The sequence below is a fragment of the Poecilia reticulata genome, linkage group LG4 (assembly GCF_000633615.1).
Source record: "Poecilia reticulata strain Guanapo linkage group LG4, Guppy_female_1.0+MT, whole genome shotgun sequence".
Classification (NCBI taxonomy): domain Eukaryota; kingdom Metazoa; phylum Chordata; class Actinopteri; order Cyprinodontiformes; family Poeciliidae; genus Poecilia; species Poecilia reticulata.
The window spans coordinates 15,028,924-15,052,799 of record NC_024334.1 but is presented as its reverse complement, the minus strand read 5'-3'; the positions used below and the strand labels follow the sequence as shown (position 1 = coordinate 15,052,799).

The 23,876-nt window shown below is 39.4% G+C and overlaps 2 protein-coding genes across 5 annotated transcripts in view; both read left to right on the top strand.

The window, feature by feature from the left end:
• The first annotated feature begins 1,208 nt into the window (after nt 1-1,208).
• Nucleotides 1,209-5,598, top strand: dr1 (down-regulator of transcription 1). The gene is made up of 3 exons (XM_008407777.2): nt 1,209-2,070; nt 2,196-2,359; nt 4,421-5,598. The coding sequence occupies exons 1-3, from the start codon at nt 1,851-1,853 to the stop codon at nt 4,565-4,567; spliced, it is 531 nt and encodes a 176-aa protein (XP_008405999.1). The 5' UTR covers nt 1,209-1,850; the 3' UTR covers nt 4,568-5,598.
• Nucleotides 5,599-6,730: 1,132 nt separating this feature from the next.
• The window catches only part of gng12b (guanine nucleotide binding protein (G protein), gamma 12b), a 39,904-nt gene continuing 22,758 nt past the window's right edge, over nt 6,731-23,876 (top strand). The window contains exons 1-2 of one of the 4 annotated variants that reach the window (XM_008407781.2): nt 6,731-6,913; nt 15,234-15,299. The gene's annotated coding sequence lies outside the window, so the exon portion shown is untranslated. Of the gene's footprint in view, nt 6,914-14,287; nt 14,362-15,233; nt 15,304-23,876 lie in introns of those variants that run through there. The other 3 variants (XM_008407780.2, XM_017304198.1, XM_008407779.2) reach the window with 3 other exon arrangements.

Below are 23,876 nucleotides of genomic sequence, written 5' to 3'. Positions count from 1 at the left end.
AGAGACTATCTTTATTTATATGAATCCAGCAGAACATTTTGGTTCTACTGTTTTTTTCAGTAAATGGGTGGGCTGTAATAATGCAGTTAATTTCATAACATTAACGTATGGCTGAATAGCTCTTGCAGCTCTGACTCCAATCACAGCTGATGTCTTGTGAATCTCCCTCAAATTCTTGAATAATCTTTGCTTCAGCTGTGATTATTCCTGCTGCTTGTGCATCCTACATTCTACCACAGCTTTTACTTCAACTAAACTTTCCATCCATATTCTTGGATACAGCTGTCTGTGAGTAGCCATCTGCTTTAGCCATGAGTTTTTGTGACTTTCCTATGGCGGATATGTTGACTGCTGGTCTTCTCAATAATTTTGTAGGTCATTAAATATCAGAACATCTAAATACCAGAACAGAAACAAGCACTGTAATGGATCTAAAATACAGAAGTTTCCGTTTTTCAAATGAATTACTGAAATAAATGCACTTCTTGATGAAATTCTAATTTACAGAGATAATTTGTGTAGATTGTGTACTTTGCACGCCGACCACAGCAGTAGATTATGGCGTTTCTTTGCATTCTCTGCCACCCTCTGTCCACCTAGCATAACTGCACCTGAATTTTCTCAACCAAGATCATATATATTTTGAAAAGCAGTTTCCTGCCAAAATATTTCATGTTTAAACAAGACTGTGGACTTTACTTCTATATGTTCGAGTGTCACTTAAATTCTGCTTGAAAACCTGATTATTGTTAATTTCGGTCATATGAAACATCTTATATTTTGCAACAATTCAGGTTTATAATTACAATTGCGTTATTGCCATTGTACAAGAAAGCATAACGGTAATTAAATTAATTTAACTCCATGTCTCAGTTGATTAAACTTAAATATAGTCATATTTTATTACACCCAGTCCTGGCAATCCTTCAAAAAACATTATGACATTTATGAAAAATTTGTTATATTTGAGTCATAAAACGTACAAGAATAGTCATTTATATTAAATTTGTTTTGAAAAATGTCCCTACATGGATAACCGTCATACATAATATTGATATGAATTTATTTCATGTTATATTGGAGCTTCTCTGTCATGCATTAAAGTAAATAAAAGTAAATAAAAAAATTATGTTATCTTCCATTTGCCCGGAAGGTGGCAGTATGTAATAGCTGTCCTACTTCAAAAAACCATGACAGGAAAGCTGTACTTCCGGTAATTTATTTGACGTTGTATCCGGACAAAATTAGGCTAATGTTACCCAGAATACACTATCCTAAATAAATATTTAGAACCTTTAATCCTATTTATATTGCTCAGTTATTTTGATGATGCAAAGTAACTTGCTGTGCTGTGAGGAATTTGTTCCTGCCGTAATTCTCGTAAGGGCTGCTTACAAAGCCGCCTCCGCTCGGAGCTCATTGTTATCCTAGCTTTAGCCATGCTCTGTGCCGCTTTCATTTCTGTTCCGTGCTGGGACCACCGCTGCTAGCTAGCCTAGTAGCTGGCTAGTTAAGTTTTTTTTTTCCTGTAGTGCTGTCGTTTTGTTGTGTATGTCGGAGGGTGTCGCTTAATAGACCCTTGTTTTATGTAATGCAAGTTAACAGAGCCCATCCACTGTTTTAAAGCGCGCAAACCAGGCGGGGGTCGTGTGTTTGGATAGCTAACAGAGGAAACGTCTCGCCTCTTCATGACGTTTGTGTTCGTACTGACGTTTAGTCAACCTGCTCGGCTTCATTTGACTCAAGAGGGAAATTAGTTGGGCAAGATCTAGCCCGCACTGTCAAGAAGAGTTTATTTTTGCTTTTTTTTTTATTTCATATTTGGGAGGAAAACAAATATCTGGGCCACGATGGCTTCCTCCTCTGGCAACGACGACGACCTCACAATCCCCAGAGCGGCAATCAACAAGATGATCAAAGAGACTCTTCCTAACGTAAGAGTGGCCAACGACGCTCGCGAGCTAGTGGTGAACTGCTGCACGGAATTCATCCACCTCATCTCCTCCGAAGCCAACGAAATATGCAACAAGTCAGACAAGAAGACCATCTCTCCAGAACATGTCATCAACGGTGAGAGCTCTCCTAGATTCACGCATTAGGGATTAGAGTCTGTGAGGGGGCGTGGAGCCGTCTGTTCCGGGTTGAAACCACTGAAAGTAATCGCTGCACTTTCTCCTCTCGTTTTCGCACCGCAGCGCTAGAGAGCCTCGGTTTCGCATCGTACATAACGGAGGTGAAAGACGTCCTGCAGGAGTGCAAAACTGTGGCTCTGAAGAGGAGGAAGGCCAGCTCCCGACTAGAGAACCTGGGCATCCCCGAGGAGGAGCTGCTTAGGCAGCAGCAGGAGTTATTTGCAAAGGTAAAAAAAAAAAAAGCGTATCACACCTGCTGGTGGTGTGGGTTATGTGCATAAATTCGTGTTGTGGAAAGCAGGATGATCGTCCTGTTTAACAATGAGCCAGGATGGAGAAGTCTACCTCAGTTTGCATCACAGTCAGGAAGTGATGTTATTCTTAGAGCATGTAGCTTATGTTTTAATCCTGTGACAATCTTTTTTTATTATTATTTTGAAGATGCTCCCTCTTTTCCTTTTATCGCTCACACAGCCATGTTCTGATAAAAACGCGCCCTCCAAAAGACAGACGTAAGTGGAGTCAGATTTGCTCAGAAACATTCTTATTCACACGGCAGGTGAATGCGGCACAAATCATACTTTAAAACATTTTTTGATCATTCGTATCATATTCAACTTTTTCACAGCAGTCTGAACGGCCCAATTCTGATCTCTTCACCTTTCAAAAAAAATCCTTTGTGCCACTTCCCTGTGTGGTATTAATTGGGATACATATCTGATGGTTTTCGTAATCTGAGAGGTCATGTTGCTTTCAATCAGGTTTTTATGTCATTTACATGAGACGCGTGTCAACATAGTTCTGCACCAGAAGAAAATGCATGCCGTAAATCCGGAGGTAATCAGTGGCTCAAAATAATGCTTCTGAAATTACAAAAGAAGTCTCAGTGAATCATCACATCTGAATCTCACCATTCTTATTTCTGACCACACACCCAAACAGATTCCTCTACTGAAGCTGCAGTCAAGGTCGTTGCTATTAGCTGTGCTTTCTTTTCATCAGCTTCCTTCATGTTATCATTTTTGACAATATTGTCGTTGCTGAATAGCTTTAAAATTGATCCACAGATGGTGGCATCCATTTTTGCTTCCATACTGCTGTGTGACGGCTACGTTTTTTTCTTTTTAACATGCAGCTCGCTTTGATGTCATAAACTGTTCACACAGGGGTCTGATTTCAGTCATATTTAATTATTTGTATGAACAGCCATGCAAAAATTCATATTTGAGTTTAAAGCCCTGCTGTGTGAACGTAGCCTTCCTTTAGCAGCATACCTCCTCTGCTGCAGTGTCTTTCTAGTTTTCTTATTGTTTCTTCTACCACTTTTGGTTTTGGATGTTTATTTTGTCCTTAAAGGACTATAAGACCTTAAACAAAAAGTGTGGTGCAAGTTATTTGAGATAAATAGCAATTTTGAATCTTAAAGAAAATGAAGGAATTACAAAGTTGTCTGCTTTTATGCAACAAAGCACACCTCTAATCTTCTCTGAACATGTTTTGTTGCTGTTTCTGTTGACAACCAATGACAAAATGGCAGAAGTTCCTAATGTTATGTGTTAAAACACACATTTCTCTCTTCATTAAAATGAACAGAAAAAAAAACAAATTTGATCTGTTGAACAAGGAAAATTCTGGATATGTTACAGTAAAAAGTAATGGAATGATCTGAGGACGTCGATTATTAAAATTTCACAATTTAAATTTTCTTCCTCGATTCTTCAATAAACTGTTTTACTATCCAGCGCACTGTGTTTCGGCCGGATGGCTATTCTGTGTTTAGCAACGCTCTCACTTCAGCCAATGAGCTGTTGACCAATGCTAGGCGCTAGTAGCAGCTATGGAGGAGACGATTGAGGAATGGAAAGAAGGGGGGGAAAAAAGATCTGAATTGTCTTTTACAAGCATTTTCTCTTTCATATATTTCTTTTACTAGCTTATGTAGCGATTCAATTACTGATAAGAATAGTCAATATTTTACTAAAATAATTGTCTACAACAGCCCTACTGTCTAATATCACTCAGAAATGGATCGGTTAGCATGTCATGACAGTCATGAGAAATACAGGAGCTGTCTTCAGTCCGAGGCATCTTTGGATTCGTTGTGAGACTGACTGCTACTGGTGATCCTTCCTGCTCACCCCATCAACATCCACAACGACTTTTTGAAGACGCTTGGATTATATGAGTTATGACAATATTTCACTTTGGGATAAATACATTTTTGAACTAAATTATCAAGTGGTTTTCCTGCCTTCAGATGATCTCTGTCCCCATGTCGCCCCCTGCAGGCTCGGCAGCAGCAGGCGGAGCTGGCCCAGCAGGAGTGGCTGCAGATGCAACAGGCCGCTCAGCAGGCGCAGATGGCCGCGGCGTCTGCCAGCGTGGCACAGCAGGCCAGTTCGTCCCAGGACGAAGACGACGAGGACGACATGTGATACCAGGTCGCTTTTTGACCTGTCCAGGTTCTATCCCAGGATGGCGTGGAGGACACACATGGCTCCCAGAGCGGTCGTCGACGGAGACGCAGGACTTCTTTGAGCACTGGAAAACTCACAATGGGAACGAACAGGAACAGATGAAAGGGGAGATTTAAAGACAGACCCCCTCTCCAGACACCAGTACCTGAAAACCAATAGAAAGAACTGTTAATGTTTATGAAAATGACTTCAAACCCACCCTTCCCGGTTTTAGTTGCTTCTGTTTAAGCGACCTTTAATTTTCTGTTGTGTAGGTTTGTGGATATGTTCTAAACACTCTGAATTCACACACTGCTGGAGGTCTCTCCGTGGTTAGTTTGGCGCCCTCTAGTGCTGCACCAGATGACTTGTGACTCAGTGACATTCGGTGGTTTAGATAAACTACTTGTGAATGATTCCAGCATCTTCTTCCTCTTTATTAAATATTTGATGGTCATTTTTTTTCTCAACAAGGAATTTTCTTTCCCCCCCCCTGCCCCCCTCTTTGGTATTTTTGTTCAACAGTGGATTGTTTGAGGGGTTGTGAATATAAATTTCTTCTGTTATGTAAAGTAATAAATGGAAGTTTGGTTTAATTTTTTAGCTCCTTTTTTTTCTTGAATATTTGTGTCATTTTTGTTCTTTCTTGAACCACCACAGTATTGCTAATTAGCTACACCTTTGAGAGAGAATATTTTTGTCTCCTAGAACCAAAGATAGACAGTCTAAGAAGCCCAGAGTTTGTTTTTAAAGGTGTAGGCGCGACTGTGATTCCCTTTGCTGACTCCAGATCAGTGTAAACGATGTTGAGGAATATTAACGTCTAACTTTGTAAGATGCTTTCATATCCAGGCTGAATTTTGTTACTTCTCTTTGGGTGCAGTATCTAGCATTGTGACTTTGGTCAATTCTAACTGTAAAGACAAGAAAACAATGTTGTGATACATATTCACTTGAGTTTATTACAAAGTTGTATTCTTTCAGCAATAAAGGCATCGTTTTTTTATACACGCCGCTGTTCTCTCTTTCCTTTAATGACAGATGTGGCGAATCTGATTCGAGAACCAAAAATGGGAGACAATGTTTCCCCCTTGCTGGCCCCCCAAGTAAAAAGACAAGCAGAAATGGGACATCAGGTTGTTAAAATGTGTTTTGTTCCTGCTGTGGTTGTTCCTACTCTGAATGTACGGAAAAGTTCTAGGGCCAATGGAAAAAAAAAAATTCTTTTCATTGGCCCTTAAACCTGTTCCGCTTCCGTACATTCAGAAAAAAATACTTATTTCTCAAAATACAGTTATTTTTGTTTCCCAGAAGTCTACATTATCATAGCAAACTTCATAACATGAAGTGAAGCACGATTGTAATTTATGCATAGTAAAGACGATAAAGATTTAACAAAAAATTGAAACAGTATCTTGAAGATCAAGGAACAAAATATTCACCAGAGAGGCAGTCCAGAGACCCATGGTAACTATGGTAATTATAGAAAGAAAGCTATAAAAAAATCCTGTTTACAGTTATATATGATAATTACAATATACAGTCCTATGAGGCTCATTTTTCCACATTAAAAAAAAAACTTTTTGGAAACATTTAAGAAAAATATTACATATCTTTCGTTGAAGATGTATTTCTGTGTTAAAACTTTTTTTTTGTATTGATCAGTATTCTAATCTTGAATGAATGAGTGATTACTGTTAGCTGGAAATCATAATTACCAGAAATAAATGTTGGAAAACAGTTTGTGCAGAATCAGTCTATATACAGTAATATGTTTCATTAGTGATGAAGTTTATGACATAAATAAAAAAATGGTACCAGAGTTTGTGTTACAATGTATGGAGGTAAACCCAGAGGAACCGTACAAAGATCCTGGGAAAATCTGTAATCTATGTAATTAAATGTTGCCTGTCATTATATTCCATAAGAACAATTAAGAGAAGATGCCCATAATCGTCCTTAAATTTCTAACAATGAAGACACTGTCTTCATGTCATTGATAAATGGCCTACTTTCACTTTATAAGGTTTTATGGATTGTAGATCCTGTTTGGTTCCTTCGCAATCGGACGGAGCTACCAGCAGGGGGCAGTGTTGTACGCTCTGGGCAGCGTGAAGCCCAGCCCTCGGCTCAGCAGCAGCAGCAGCAGCAGCGGCCAGCGGCTGAAGCCCGCCTGCGCCCACCGTCTGCCTGCTTCGCTCCGACACAACTGAATGTGTTTTAATCACAGGGAAAGTTTTCAGGCAGACGGGAAGGAGACCACCTTGGAATATTTCATGGTTGGAGTTTATAAATCCCTAAATCTCGCATCAAAACATACCACAGGTGAGTATGAGCAGCACAAAGAATAATAATGTTTTTCCCTCTAACCCAGCGAAGGCAGACATTCTGTTAACAAGAGGCAGAACGGTGCGGAGGGGGGGCGGAGGGGGTTCTATGGATTATCAAGCGAACCATTGAAATATTACGTGGATGTGTTTGATGAGAAGTCAGTAGCTTTACAACTCTTTAGGGTGGACAACGGTATCAATTCTGAAGCATGTTTACAAAAACTATGTTAGTTTTTGTGGTTAGAGCCAAAGAGGCGTGTTTTGTGCTGTTGCTCCAAATACTAATAAGATATTTAAGGATAAATGTAGTACGGTGACTGTTGTTCAGTATTTTGGTGCAAAGTCTCTGAAATATTGACCTGTTAAAGCCCATTCTTCCCCCTGATTGTTTTTGCCTTCGCTACTCAGAGACACTCACTTTGGACTCTATCAGTGGCTCGACAAAGTGCTCAAATGACAAGACAAATCTAGAAACTTCAGAAAACCTGAACCTCTTTTTTGTTTTTTTGCAACTGAAGCTGCTTTCTTTGTTTTTGCACCAGATTCACAAAGCAGATACCATTAAATGCTTGCAGGCTCATGCAGGGTTGTAAAGTCCAGCATTCTTCTCCCTGAAACATTTGGAAATAAAAGTAACTAAGTAAAGTGAAACATTTAGAGGGTGATAAAAGTGATAACAAGTGTTCCATGATTCAGTTCAAATCAGTTTATTTACATATCACAATTTCACAGTAAGTGCTACTTCCAAAGCCCCTCGTTTGACCCCTTGGTCCGACGTTTTTGGGATGTTTTTCTAGTTTTGTTTTGGAAACAGTGTTCTTTGGGGGGTGGGGTGTCTTATGTTCCCATTTCTACTGTTTCTTTCTCTGTGCTCTGCAGTTCTGTCTTTTCCTTTTTGAATCAGAATGACATACACCGTCAACAATATGCAGTAAAAATGTAAACGTGAATCTTGTCCAGTCTCTTGCCATTGATCTCCCATAATTACAATTTACAACACTTGTCATCCACCAAAACTCCATCCACAGTTTACATCAGAACACACCTTCAAAGTACACTGCCGTGTACGCACCAAAAACGCACCAAAGCGAATGAGAAAAACTGTGACAGCTATTACTTGATTTGTCCAAATGTAGTATAGCCCTAATTTTATTATGCTGCCATTTAGGTTTGGGGAGTTACCATGTCGTCTATCATTTATCGTGATAAATTTCTCATCATGAGAGCAATTTTTAATTTATTATCTTTACTCTAAATTCCAATGAATTATGTTTAAAATCCTCAAAAAATAAAATCCTTCATGTTGATGGGGTTATTAGTGTTCCTACTTTCTCCACTCTTTGTTCAATGAGAGTATCAATAAATATCAATACATTTGAAAATATGATTCAGTGCAGCTACTGTTGTGCAGTTTAGGGATACAAATCAAAATGAAGTAAAGTAAAGTTTCTTTGTATAGCCCGTTGCAGCAACAAGGGAGTTCAAAGTGCTTTGCATCGTAAAGTCCTAGAAACACACAGTGAACTATTGAAACATTACATTTTGTCAAGTGCCATCGTTACACATCACAATGTTAATTCATGTTTTATTGATTATGGTTCAGAATAAATTCTAAAGAAGCTTGTTACAAATGGGAATGTTTTCTACAAACACTATTTGTGTTTGTGGGGCCATGATGGAGTCACAGTCATGCAATTACCTGAAAAAGGAAAAAAAAAAGGTTTATTGTCACTTTTATCATTTTTACCCCAAAATATCATGATAAAACTTCAGTCCATATCGCCCAACCCCTACCGCTGTCCTAGCAACACAACATGGCCCAGGAATGTGCGGTCACCATGAGCAAACTGCACCGCGTAGGCCTGGTTGTTGACTGCCAGACTCCACAGGTGTTACGTTATCAGTTTGTTTCCCAGCAGAATCTCCAGGATCAGCCCACAGAGCAGAGGGCAGCCGTTCCCACAGCATCGGGTCAGAGTGTAATCTTATTTCCCCCCCCAACAAGCAGCTCTGATGTTTACTGCAAACAACAAAAGGGAGGGTTGTTTAGAGCGTGACACACTGAGACCGAGTTATGTGGGAGGGGCTGTTGGTCAGCAGGATTACTCAGTGGGTGTGTTTTCTGTAAACGAGCAGATATGTGTGTGTGTGTGTGTGTGACTGAGAACTCTCTTAAGTTTGGTCTGATGTTTTTCACCAGGGATCTGTTTTCTGGCAGTCAGGTGTGACTTCTCTCGACTGGCCTGTTGGTGTTGAAGTGGATTCGTCCTTGTTGCCTGGGTTACTACTGGTGCAGACCTTAGCATGGTTTAATTCACCCCCCNCACCCAGCCCTCCTCCTTCTGTCTGTCCCTCGACTCAAATTCCTCGCTCGGCCTCTGGGGAGCTCCTCCGTGCGTCACTGCTCTGGTCACAAAGACCTTCAGAGAATGTTTCTAGTCAGCCTCTCCACCTCTGCAGGTCCAGAGTATTATATAAAAAAAAAAACAACAACAACAAAGAAACTGCTCCCCTCCCCTTGCCTTGATGGACGTGTGAATCTCCTCAATAACGCATGTGGCAGGGATGAAGGTGTTGCAACCTCTCTGTGAAGAGAATGTGTCATATGTGAGAAGGCTGGTGAGTGCAGAACGCATTAACTGCTTAGCAACCGACGAGGGGAGCGTTCACGGTGGGCTCTGTTCGCTTCCCTTCACTGATCCTTTAATATTTCAACTGAAACTCTATTGTGTACCATGCAACTACGGTGCCATTTTATTAGATTTCAGCCAAGCAAAACATATCAATTTTAATTAAGTATTTTGAAAAAATCCCAAACTGACGTTTTTTCCAAGTGTAAGATCCTCTTAAATCAGTGGTGTCTAAAGTGCGGCTTAGGGACCATTTGTGGCCCACTGAATGATTTCCTGTGGCCTCCTGATTGCAATTTTAGATCGGAGCAAATCAACCTTAAAATAAAATATTATGTACAACTCAATATTGTAAATTTTTTCTCATTTATTGCATTCATCTGAAATTTGTATTATAAGGAACCGCAAATATCCAACAACTTTTACTCAGGCTTGACCCACAAAACCCCTCAGCTTGAGGCTAAAATAAAAATATTCTGTCCCAAAAAGGAAAACAGTCACTTTTAACATTTTTTAGAGTCTGTAGACCTGTGTTATAATAACACAGTCACGCCAGACCTTTTTTATGTTTGGGATCCATATTGATTTAAAGATCCATTTTTAAAAGATTCTTAACAAAATCCTACATTCTTAGTTTATTGAAAAATAAAGTCCAAAAATGGAAAAAGTCACAACGTAGTTGTTTGTACATTTTTATTTGACAAAAATGAATGTTCATGCCCCCAGGAGATTGAACAATTCTAACTTTCTTATTTGGACACTACTGTCTTAAATAAAGGCCTTTTCAGCCTTAACGCAGTAATTCACAAGGTTTTCGGTGTGTTTCATCTTTTTCCGTTCCAGAATGTTTTTCCCTTGAAAATTTATTTTCTAGAAAGTTATTTTTTGCTCCAGCGATTAGTTGTGTGTGTTTCTACTGTGGGCTCCTAATCCCTAATGTAAATGAATGGCTGATGTTGTACAAGTATCACTGCCTTGAAAACATGACAAAACTAGGAAGTAAAATACAGGTTCTATATCATGATATTTCTGGTAAATTTTATTTTATTTATTTGTTTGCTAATGCAAATGTCATTCCTGCAGCTTCACCGATCCGCGTTGAGCAAAATGCGCCCGCAGCAACAGAATCCAGAATGCGATTCAAAAAGCTGTGAAATCAGACAGATGCTGCCTTTGATCCCAGTTCTTTCCAGTGATTACAATTTAACAGCTATAAGGAAAGCCACTAAAAACTTTCTTTGTACTTGATATGCATTTTAAAGTGAACATATCACGCTTTGAAACCCTGCCTTTTCACATTTAAACCATTCAGTTGTGGTCTGTGTTAAGTGGAACTGCAATGCTTTAGTCTGAATTCTTCATATTTGTGGCCTCACAGGCCACAAATATGAAATATTTACCTCTGTTCTGCATCTGAGAGTATCTTGTTTTGGTGCCGTTTCTTTAAACTCCACTTCGGGTTGCAGAGCGTTCCACTCCACCGTATCTCGCCATCTTTGTAGTTTGATAGTGCAGAAAGTTTGTATTCCCAAATTGATTAAAAGATGTCAAAAACTTAATACTTTTTACATGTACAAGCCAGAAAAATGAATATAATATGATACATAATATGAACGAAGACATGTTGTAAACAAGGCCTCAACACAGTTAACGAGTTAGCTCACGCTAAAGCTAAGAATGTCACTGAATGCGTTTGGATCATGTGCTCTCCCCATGACAAAACCGGCGAAAACAAAGCAAACTTTTTTATGTAATAATACTATTGAAAATACAGAGTATGGTTACGTCCTCAGGGAGCTAATAGCTAGCGCACAGTGCTAATATAAGCAGAAGGGACGATGCTACTCCTAGCAAAACAATAGTCAAGATGTCATGTCAGCACATTTATGTCTAAAATAAAGTTTGTTGTCATTTTAGCAGCGTTATTAGCAGTTTACAGCTCTGTTGTGTCCATCGTTTCCATAGTCAGGAGGAACTGACGCCTCTGTCACACAAAGTCTTTGGCAAATCCCTCTTGCTACTGGTGGAGGTCGCTGAAGCTTTCATCTTTAAAGTGCTTCAAAGAAACAAAGTGGATTGTCCCCACTGAAAATAACATTTATTCAAGCACTTCAAAGAGATTCTGATTCTGGAGAACTTCATAATAAACTAATACATCCAACAGCTGAGGATTTTTACTTATCCACTTGTAGCTTCCACATCCTTGAAGTTGGACTACAAACCTACTATGAAAAATAACACGAGTGGATTCGGGAAATTGGCTAGCTCAATGCTATTGACTTTGTTTAGTGACATTATAGTTCAAAAAGCGTAAAAGTGAATAGATAAAACTGAACAGATGGAAAAATGTGTCCCAAACGGAATTTAAACATTTACAAGGCAACGGAAGAGACTAGAGACTTCTACACAACAAATGTATTTAAAGACTAAAAAAAATGTTTGAATGATATGTCCCCTAAAAAGGAAACATCATCAAAAAACAACAGACTTGGATTATCAGCAATACAACAATAATCAATGAAAGAATGTGACCTAACTGTAGCAGACTTTAAAACAAACGTCTACTTTGGAAACACAGCAGAAGAGACGAGGACGAGCCACAACTTATGATTACGATTTTTTTTTGTACAGTATTTATACTCCAAAATAAGGTTTGAAATAACTTTAAATTCAAAGGATGATTGTCACATTCACAGCCTCTCAAAGCCAAACCCTGCATGGCGTGTCCTGAAGGAGCTCTGAGCACACATGCAGACGTAGCAGCTGGGTGCCTCATTTCTCTCATACTTAAGATTTTTTTTTTTTTTTTTTTGATGATGATGATGATTAAAAAGTCCTTTCACTCTTATATGAGTGTTGCCATGGCGTCATAGAAGGACCATAGGTGAAAGTAGGTCTCTTAATGTTTGTTACTTGGTTAACAGTCTCCCACACACTGCCATTTTCTCATGCCTTACGGGCACCGTTGTTGAGAAATGTGAATATGTAATTCAGTAAAGCTTGAACTGCAAATGCTTAAAGCCCAACAAGAACAGAAGTGACATTTTATTGGCCTGATGAGGCTCTGCCCATCATTTCACTTCTTCTTTCATTTAAAAAAATCTATCATGACAAATTACATTCGCAATGAATGTGGGACAAATGGGGTATTACCTTTTAGGTACTATTGATATTATCGATATGTTTAATTTTTAGTATGAGACGCTGATAGTTTAAGGTTTTCTTCCCAGCAGCTAGTTTGTGACAGTAGCCGGATCACCGTTTGACTCATGGTCTGTCTGTGCTCAGTGGCATTGTGGGAGTTGTCACATACAGTAGCATCTGCAGGATATTTATAGCCGTGTACATCTGTGGAACATCTCTTGGTAAAGCTGTTACTGTAAATTGAATTATCTCCTCATGTCCTTTCTTTGACATATTCCATGGCTCAGAGATCTTCCATTTAGCTGCTCTGTGGGTTGTTATTGAGCTAGGTGTGTTTTGTCAGCTTCAAGAAAATAAAAATGGGCGATTTAATGTTATTGCATGCAGAGGCACAGTAATAGTATATTTTAACGGCTTGTGTTTAAAACAGTTTAGTGCTTGGTTCAGAGTCACAAAGTGTACGGCGGCAGATGTACCCTTCAGATGCAATTTGTTTTTTTTGCCCCATCCTATTTTTTCAAGAAAGCCTGAATGGCCCAATTTAAATTTTAACCTCTCCACATACCTAGAAAGAAAATCAGCTCTGGACCACTTCCATATGTTGTACTAGACTGGATACATATCTGATAGTTTTCCAAGTGTCTGCAATCTGAATGTTGCATTTAATCCGACTTTTACGTCATTAACATGAGACATGCATCACAATTCTGCAGAAGCCAGATGCAGTAAATCTGGTCATAACCAACAGCTGAAATAATTGTTGTAATTACACATTGCAACCCCACCACTCCTGGTTCCAGCTGCACGTCCAAATAGACTTCTCTACAGACGTTGCAATTAATGCTCCGCAGAAGATTATTAGTTGTGTTTTTTTTTTTTTAGCTTCCTTCAACTTAATATTGGGACGATGCTGTCGGCTCTTATTAGCTTTTAAATAATTCCTTAGATGGCGGCGTCTATTTTTACCTCTGTAACCATAGCGATGCTGTGTGACATCAACATTCCTCTTCTGCTTCTGCAGGTCGCTTTGGAGTCTTAGACCATTGCTGCTTTAATTGTAACTATGTCAACAACTATAGCCACCTGATTTGTTCCCACATAATGTGACGTCCAGTTCATCCAGATCTCAGCATGCTGCAGCACTTCTGCTGCTATTGATGTACCTACTACTGCTACTATGTTTGTACTCTCCTTTTCATCCCAGAGTTTGTATTACTTGTTTATCTGTTTCTCTCCTTGATGAAGGACTGGAGTTGTTCCTTTCCACTGTGCCCCCATGCTTGCTCAGGACGAATAATTGCAGCCATGATTCAGAATACTTCCTTTGATAGACTTCTTTCTTCCAGTTGTCATTCTAAGGTGAATTTGAAAACATTGTGTGACAGCGACTGAAGTGGAATCAAACTATGTGAATATGAATTGAATGTGTCTTGTAAAGGGTGTTGACATGTGAAAAATATGTTTTTTGTATGTACAGAAACTGAAATGGTGTGTTATCTGGATTTCCCCAGAGAGTGTTAGCTGGAGATAAACGGTGGCTGTGTGGCATTAAATGTGCTGCACGCTGCCGTAAACGCTCAACTCTCACAGCCCCTTCTGTTGTTACTGAGGTAAATATTAAACCAGAGGAGGAAAGGAGCTGTCGCTTAGCAAGGACAAGAGGCAGCAGGTAATACAGCTAAACCATTGACACAATTCTAAACCTTATTAAACTTTCTATGTGTTCTTTCTCATTATATAGAATGCACATGGCATGTGAATGCCAACTTAAAGTTTTAAAAATACGTGGAGTAACATTCTGCTGCTGTACATGTTCTTTAAATAACAATAAACAAAACAAAACACAAAATATATTCATTCTGCAAAATTAATATATTCACTTAACACATGTGTTAAGTGACTTTGATTAAAATTATTACAAATTACATTTTACAATTGTACCTTGATTTTACCTGCGGGAAGCTTTGTAAACGTTGCTCGAGTCAGATAATGTGACGTAGTTGAGAAAGATCCTGATCCTGTGATAAACTCTCAGACTGGTTTGTTGCTTAGGTCTGTTTCTTTAAACTAATCTTATGCGGAGAAAGAAAAGATAATAAGGTCATAAGAAAGTTTTTATCTTTTTTATTTACTCTTTATTTCATATTAAAGGTTTAGATATAGGAATATATGTTAGCAGTTTCCTTTTTTAATTGTTTCAGTTAAATTTTAGGGTTAGGGTTAGACCTTTCAGCTGACTCTCTAGCTGCCTCCACTCCACTGACCACAGGACTGACTGGTCCTCTAACTGGTTTTGCTGGAATGGAGAAATAGAAGCAAGTGGAGCACAGAGCAAATTTCTTCCCATCCACTGCAGTTTTCCGCGGTTGACAGAAGGCGATGAAGTAAATAGTGTCACCTCATGTACTAACGGTCTTGTTTACCTTCTGCTGGACTGTTTGCTTCTGCTCTCTGCTTCTCTTGTCTCACAATTTAGCTAGCAGAATGAGGTTGTTAACCTTTTCTTTGTTTTGTTTTGTTTTGTTTTGGGGGTTTTTCCAGATGTTTGCTGACCAAACGCTCAGGAACTCTTTTGGTACGTGCTCCATCCAAACTGCTTCCTTAAAGGCAAGTAAGTGTCTTTGCCTGCAGGCTCTGGGGAAGCCAGGCATCCTGGGCATTTTGTAAATTTGTGAGACTGCTCCGGTTGCAAACACACTTTATCTATAATTAAGCAGGCCCAGTCCCCACCAGTATTTCGTATACCAGGTCAGACTTTGAAGGCCGTCTGTAATCTGCTGCCCTCTTGAGAGCGCGGTGAAGTTTACAGTCCTAAAGTCTCAGACTGCAGAATCAGCTGGAACAAATCTGAAGCCATGCCAGTGACATCAGTGTGCCATGAAATTTCAGCAGGCACCTAAAGACATGAAATATTTGGGAATCCAACTTAGCCAAAATTTGGAGGATATATTGCTAATTCTGTACTTTGGTATAAAATGCAATTTACTCTCTGAAAGAGTCAAAATGCAATGCTCTTCTCTACCTGCTCTCAAAGTCTGAATGGTTGTACGCTTTCACTAAAGTTTAGTAATACTTCTACATTCATAGAGATGTTCAAGGTGCCGTTTTCAACAAGAGAATACAAGTTATTTACTAAAGTTGCAGAATCTTTTGGGAGTTTGGAGTCTGCTGATGTGGTTGGTTGGTTGGGGTTTCTGATCAGGGCACTTTCCTTTGGAGGTTCTGGGGTAGCCGGGAACTCCAGGGCAGATCCCAATTTTGTATGCATCCCTTCAGATCCTGGAGTACTTTGAGATCTCCAGGAATGAGCTGGAGTTTGAAACTGGGGGAGCAGGATGTCCAGATTTCCCTCTTGGACGTATTACTTTGGCAACCCAATCTCTGATAAGCAAAAGATAATGGATGAAATAAGAATAACCTAAATGTAAATTGTCAGCCATCTTTAATTCTCTAATTCTATGGTGTGTCTCACAACATAAGATGTGCTGCTGAACTGAAACACCAGATTTTGTTGTAAGTAAAAGATGTCAACGCCAAAAAAATGAGATGATCACTGCTAGTTAGCATTGATTAACTTTAATAGCCATACCAAGTCTTCAGCTGAGTGACCACTGAAATTGTCAAATCAAAATAGGGCAAAAAATACAGAAATGAACTAAGCATTACTATTTCTGAACCATTTGGCATAAAAAAAATAGTCAACTTTATTGTAGCAAAGGGAAGTGTTACTCCTATATTTTCCACATGTTCCTGTCCTGTACTCATTCCCAGGTCTTTTTGCCTCGACAGCTGAACACTTGTGAATTTGCCACTAGTTGGCAGTTTGGTTAATTTCTAAACACGGGAAGTCATGCTTTGTTCTTGTGGTAGCTTCAAGTGATCTGAGACAGGGTTTTCTGAGCTAATATAAGGCTAAGATTTCACATTTTCTGATTTGTAAATATTTCTAGAAGTGTTGTTTACCCTCATATTTCTATTCACTCCTTTTTCTTTCATATGATTTAAGTAGTCCTATGGTAGATAAACCACTTGATTTCAATTTTCCAATATACTGGTCTTTTCCCAGTGCAAATGGCAGAGAGTAACCACAGGGGGGCGTACTTCTTTGGATGGTGTGATAATTTGATGTACTCTGGTTCAAACACACAGCACATGAGGGCTGGATTGGTGGTGTCATCCCTTTCAGACAATTTCTCCTATGAACTAACTGGTAAACATAACTCACTGTCAATATCCAACAATTCAGATCTTTTATTGGATCATTTCCACTGTTGCTTAGCTTAGTGATTGCAGAAGATAATCTACACCAGCTTGGATCTGATGAGCCGAGTCCTCATTTTTCTTAGTGTATCAAAGTTTACTCAGTTTGATTTTTGCCTTTTTCCCCCCTTGCCATAAAACAGTTATATAAAATGTTGTTTAAAGATTGTGGGGGTGATTATAATTGGTCGAATGATCAACAAATAGTTAAATTTTAGGTGCCACTATCATTTTAATCCTATTAATCTTCCCTCATAGAGTAAATTGTATTAGCAATTTCCTCCAAATTTTGGCTAAGTTGGATTCCTAAATACTTCCTGTCTTTAGGTGCCTGCAGCCTGATACATTTAAAATGTGACTCAATAATATCCATCAAGTGAGGCAGGGATGTGTCAGGGTTTGGTATGATAACCAAGATATCATCTGCATAGTAAAAACGAAGGGTGCACCCATAAATTAACACAGATTTCCTTGATTTTAGAAGGTCTTACACATGATTAATTATCGTCACTAGAGATGTGCTGATCAGGTTTTTTCCTGCTGAAACCGATACCGATCACCCATGAGGGCCAATCACCGATACCGATCACATTATTATTATTATTATTTTTTTTAATCATAAACACTACCGGTTACATTATGTGGAAAAAGGAACCATGAATTCACCTTAATTTAGACAAAAACTTGTTTATAATAACTTTTTCCAAGAAGAAAACTAAGCAAAACAGGCATTGTGCAAATTGTACTGCTATCGGTAATACTATCTTTAATAGACTGATAACATATAAAGGCTCTGAAGAGGCTAAATAATGCAAAGAGCCAAAATAAAACCTCTCAACATTGCCAAAAAAATTCAAGTATAAAACTTAACATTCAAAGGCAAATACAGGTTCCATTACAATAAACAATCCAGAGTTACTGAATGAAACCTTCCTGATAGCATGGCGGCTAGCTGATTACTGCTAGTTCTGAGTGGCTGTTTCTGACTGAGTGGAGTAATTATGCAGAGCAGGGAGGAGATCAATTATTTTTTTAGAGATTATCTGTCTCATGTTAGGACAGCAAAGTTTTAATACGTATGTAAAATGTATTTTTTTAAGTTAGATGCTGCAGCTTTAAACAGAGGTTCGGTGTGAGAGTCACTACCAGGTGGAGCAGAAGCGGCGCTCTGTCTGTGAAATATTACTACCTGTAGCGTAGCAGCGGTTCAACAGCGAGAGCAGAATCAGCGTCTTACATCGCAGCTCGAAGACTTAAATAATTTTGCGGGTTATTTGTTTAGCTTTCTGACCGTCATACTAATAATCCGGGTGAGTGTTTGTAGCTGTGCGCTGCTTTACCAGCTATCTGATCCTCCATATGTCTTTTTACTGCAGTGAGCCTCGATGTAGCCAAACTTTGTCAAGTATGGTATTGTTTTTATGTCGTATTAGCTTCGTTGTGTTGATGCATTTTGACGTGCTTCAATTTTCCGCCGCAACACGCAAACTTCCCCATTCACTCAGTGCGTTATAGTTCCACACCGCTTAGGAATTGTTGCTGCACGTTTGCGCAGTGTGAAGGAAAGAGGAGACCAACTGCACAGGCAGGCTGCGAAATGAGATGCAGGTGATCGGTATCGGCAACAAGAGCCAATGATCGCCGATCACCGATCATGCACTTTTTCACAAAAATCGGCCCGATTATGATCGGTGACCGATCGATCGGCACACCTCTAATCGTCACCCAACATAACTTTTCAATTGTAAATCAGTATCCACAAAAATCAGAATCAGCAGGTCAGGCTTTTCAAAGATCGTGATTGGCTTTATGTTCCTTCCATCACTTTGTAATTCCTGGATTCCTTCATTCTCCCTGATTTCATGTAGCTCATTGTGGATCCAAAGCCTGTTGGGTACAGTAGTTATTGGTCCTCTGTCAAATGGTGCCTTATACTTAATATCTGATTACCTACTGACTGATGTAAAGTGTAAAGTTCTTTTTAGCTTTTGTGTGTAACTGAAAAAGTGCCTCATTAAGATAAAAGCGTTGAATTGGCAAATTCTTTTGAAATATGTACTTTATTCTCTGCAATCACAATAAAAGTAATTGGTTAGATGTGGTTTTATCTACTATAAAATTAAAGAGTATGCAAAAAGTGTAGTTATCAATAGAAAAATACTTTGTTTTGTACCTAACAATTTCCATTATATGACAATTTAAATACTTTAAGAATAATTTTGCCTTAATTAAAAATAAAAAAAGTCTCAATTTGCATCAACAGCCTGTTCATGAGGGGAATAAGTTTGTATCATCCTTGAATTTCAGATGCCACACAAAATCAGTCCAGGGGCTGCAAATGGCCCCTGGGCTCCACTTTTTGCACCCCTGCCTCTCACGTTAGAGAAAAATGAGGGGAAAAAAAGTCTACCGTTAATAAACTCGCAGTTCATTTTAAAAAGCCACCACATGGTGTCAGTATTAGTCAGTCTATTAGTTTTGTAACTGCGCCTCACTTTAAGGGTCAGTATCATTCTAAACTCCTGTGATTCCTTTCAGACATTCATAGTTTGGGAGTCACCTGGTCACCAGAACCTGGATGTACATGTGCAGTTATTTTCTAGTGTTGTCGGTGTTTCCAAGTGGAAATGGCTCTCATTTGTGGTGTTGGACTGACCTTAGAGTTATATTCTAATGACTGATACATTTTCACATCCTGATAACACCGAGAGGTCAGGGCTCAAATGTATCTCAAAAGAGCTAAATAAATACCACGAGCAAACAAAGGCGTATTTTACCATAAGCACCCAGCGTTTAACTGGCTGGGAGTAAATCAGTGACACTGATGCAGGTGTTGAACAAAGGCCCCCTTTTTTTTTTGCTTTTGTCCAGGTGTGTTGCTAGCTGGTTGCTGGGCTGCTATTTAATGTGCAAACCTGGCAGAAACAGAAAGCTGCTGGCTGGTCAGTCGGCCTCCAAGGGAAATCATTAATTTGACCATAACTTCTGAATTTCCCACAGCTGCTGAAAGGGTTTCAGGTGACGCGTCTGATGAAAGCCAGAAGGGTTCATGTCAGAATTATGTCAGGTTCGGGGTTTGGTAGGATTCTGAGCAGCAGTGTGTGTGCGTGTGGGGGTGTGTGCGTGTGTGTGTGTGTGTGTGTGTGTGTGTGTGTTTGCTCATTCAGAAAGAGGAGGTTTGAATATTCCCCCCCTTGTCACACCCCAGGGAGATCCCAGTGCTGGAAGACATGCCTCTAATGTACGACTCCATCCCGTTTCGTAGGCATCTGGACATATATGGACGTCCTCCTTCCTCTTGCTTGCTTACACCATGTCCGCTTCCTGAACACCCCCCCTTCCACCCACACACACACACACCCTTCCACAAAAAAATGCCTCAACTTTTCTCACACACACATACATGTGCAATCTCAAACTCCCACTCACTGCGTTCAGTTCTGGGAGTGGCTTTCCCCCCAAGCAGGAACTCATGTGGTTAATACTCACTCCATGGCTCGCTTCCACGGCCAGCGGGACGACTCTCATTCTGCCCGTTGCATTTCGGGGCCATGTGTTCGCAGTGTTTACAGTAATTTATGTCTGCATGTGGGACTCTTTATTGCCTGCAGACAATGCATGATGCATTCCACTTCGTCCTGAAAGGGTGGGAACACAAAATCTTTAAAAGAAATCTATTTTTGTTTCCATCCTTGGAAGACGGCAGTGATTGAATCGGGGGACCTTTTGTTCTCACATGCTCTGCCCTTTTTCAGCACTGCCCTGTTCCCAGGAATGAGAACATGTTGCTTCCAAAAATAAATCACTCTCCTAACAGAGATTCATGTTCCCAAAGTTACTGGTGGCTCCCTGGTTGTTGGGGTTGAGTGCAGCGCTGGGGTTTCTCTGGGTGGGCTCCGGCCAGACACCCTCAGATTAGCACTCCTGTCTGCGTGGCTGCAACACAAATACTGATTGGTTTTGAAGTGGGACAAAGAGTTGCATCAGGCTTCTGCATCAGAAACCTTGGAGGCGTTCAGCAGCCGCTAAATGTTCAATGAAGAGTAGTATCAGAGAATATTACAAAATAATGAGGCGTCTTAACAGAACCAGAAGATATTTTCTACAAATGCATTTCCGGTGAGCAGCACTACATGTGTAACATGAAACTATTGGATCAGGGATTCAGATGTGTAATCTCGCCCTCCCTGTTGTTCTTCTTGTGATATATTATCAGCTCCTTCCACAACTAGGTCACTGCAGATCCTGTTACTATGGAGCAGTTTTTGAAACAAATGCCTGGAAAGACACTGACTTCACTTCTCAGGGGTGAATGGAGTTACAGGCATGAGTTGTGTGTGTTATTTTTAACTTTAGACAGATTTTAGATATGGCTTTAGAAATGTACTAAGCGGGTGTGCACTGATTGCAGTTTTCTGGCCGATCACTGATCTTTAAGAAGCCAGATCTGTAGAATACGATTTCTTTTGTGTGAAAAGTTGCTAAATATAGCAAAGTTGCTAAGTTGGGTACAGGGAGGTGAGTATTGTTAAACGCAGATGTAACCTGGTGGGCGGGTCTGTCGGTCAGCCCGCTCTCATGGCATAGCAAAAGGGGACAGTTGCATATATAAAATCGGTTTCACATTTAAGTATCAGTCGATTACTGATCTCCCAAAATGAAGGTGATTTTGGCTAATTTATCAGTGCATCACTAACTCTTAGAGGTTCTTTCCCTGCCAAGTTGAGAATATTCAAATTATCTGGCAAACAGAAAATGTATTATGTCTTATTAGAAAAGTGTAGATATTTGCATATCAATTCAAATTTACATGAACATATCTGCACAGAGATGAACAATTTAAGTAAAATAACTTGATTGCACATTACAACCCACCAGCTCTGCCATCCTCCACTCACCCCATGCACACAATATGCACTGGAGATGCCCTGAAAAATCAGTTGATGTCTAGGATCAGACTGGTTGGTTCAGCCTGACTGATGCAGAGACTCTAACACACTTTCTTTTATATGCTGTTCAGTGTGGACGTTGTTGTCGAGTGGAACATCTATTTTCTGTATCAGTGAAATCAATTCAGCGGAAACACAGAGATGTAAGAACCTTTTTAAAATGAAAGTATTTTCTGTGGCATGTCAAAACGTGGCTCATTTATGCTGCGGGAGGGCGAGGGAGAGCAAAACTTTAGGCAGGCAACAGAAATGCTGCATAGAGTGCAACAAAGTACCTGATTTATTCTGTTTGGAATTTAATCTCTGGGGTGAAAAGCTGGATTTTAACATTTGTTGCCTTTTCAACTCAAAGTTAAGTTGCAGATCTGCATCCTGTGAAATACAGTATGCATTGCTTTTTAGGAATGTGAGCTATGCTAATCATGTTAACAGGAAGGCAGAAGGTATTACAGCAACGTTGCTCTGTTTTTCTTTCCCTTTAACTTCCGATAACTGTTATGAAACACGTGTGGCTTCCTTCACAAAGTTTTGGAAGTTTCAGATTTAGGCAAGTGTCTGCATTCCCTACTGCACACCAGGACTGATGCATGTATTATTCTAGTTTCACTAGTAACTGTTGTTATCACTGATAGAAGATGCTGAAGAAAGTTTAAAATGTGAACTTAAAGAATATGCCTACTGCTGTCCTGACATCATGTTCATTTGTAGTTTGGAAACAGAAATTTGATTTGTCAACATGAACAAAAACCCAAGATTGTAAATGTTAATTCCTTCGACATTCCTGACCTATTTACCCCAAGTATTGCTGCAGAAACTCATGCAAATTCCTTCATGGCTCACCAGTTTGCCGGATTAAAGTGGGTGTGTTTTTAGGGAGTAGTCATAACTCACCTGTTGTAATAGTTCCTGCTTAACAGTCTTTTCCAAACAAAACTACAATGGAAGAAACATTTATTTATTGGAGTTTTTTTTCTCTTGGCAGGTGTTGTGCTGAACTTTGTAGCAGACCTTGACAAATCCACATAACATTTGACAGTTAGCACCATCTTGTATGAGATTCTCACGATATGAGAATGTGTAATACTGGTTGCTTGGTATTATTGTTTCAACATGAACATTTTAAATAGCAATGGATTACATGATCTAATGTTTTCACATACCTGCAATATTTTACTGCTATTAACATATCTTATTAATACATACTTATTACTTGTAAATATCTTGAATTCAGATTCAATTCAGAAATAATTTCTGTATCGGAGAGGAAAATTAAACGTCATAACATTAATTTCAACATTTTCAAAGAGTCGTGGACGATGATTAACATTTAAATTTTAATGAATTATTTACATAGATTTTAAGGCATTAAAATGCTTATTGCAATAATTTTTTTTTACGGTCCTGAGCGGGAATCTTTGCTTTGTTTCTACTACGCCCCGTAAATCTGACGCACAAACTATATAGGCAAACAAACAGTGATGGACGATAATGCTGTTTCTCTGGGGGCTCACTGAGGGTTTATCTTTGCTTCATAAAAAGATCTGATTGGACGCTGGAAAAAACATTATTTTTTTCAAGTTATGGGCCATCAGTGAAGGTATTCTGGTCTAAAATAGCATCTTAATACTAAATATGTAGCAGCAGCACAGCAGCACAACGCTTATGTCAGAGTCCACAGTCCATTTCTAAAGAAGTTCCATAAAACAGGAGTTCCTGAAACTCTGGAAAAATGAACGGATAGAATGGAACTTTGCTCCATTCTGATGGTTGAAGAACCAAAAGCAAAAGCAGCATCCTGTCTGTCCCAGATTGGGAGAGTTATCCACTTGTACAGAACATGTTCTTGTGTAGGAGTTAGTTACATTTCAAGGATGGCTCCTGGAGAAGCAATAATGTAGTTCTAATGTAGCCTCTGAGGGTGGCAAGCACTGCATAAACACAGGAAGTAAGAGAGACTGTTTTTCTTTGTCTGTCC

Coding starts and splice junctions, on each gene's coding strand:
- dr1 (XM_008407777.2), top strand. CDS start 1,851: ATGGCTTCCTCCTCTGGCAACGACGACGACCTCACAATCCCCAGAGCG. Junction 2,071..2,195: donor TCCAGAACATGTCATCAACG/GTGAGAGCTCTC, acceptor TTCGCACCGCAG/CGCTAGAGAGCCTCGGTTTC. Junction 2,360..4,420: donor AGCAGGAGTTATTTGCAAAG/GTAAAAAAAAAA, acceptor CGCCCCCTGCAG/GCTCGGCAGCAGCAGGCGGA.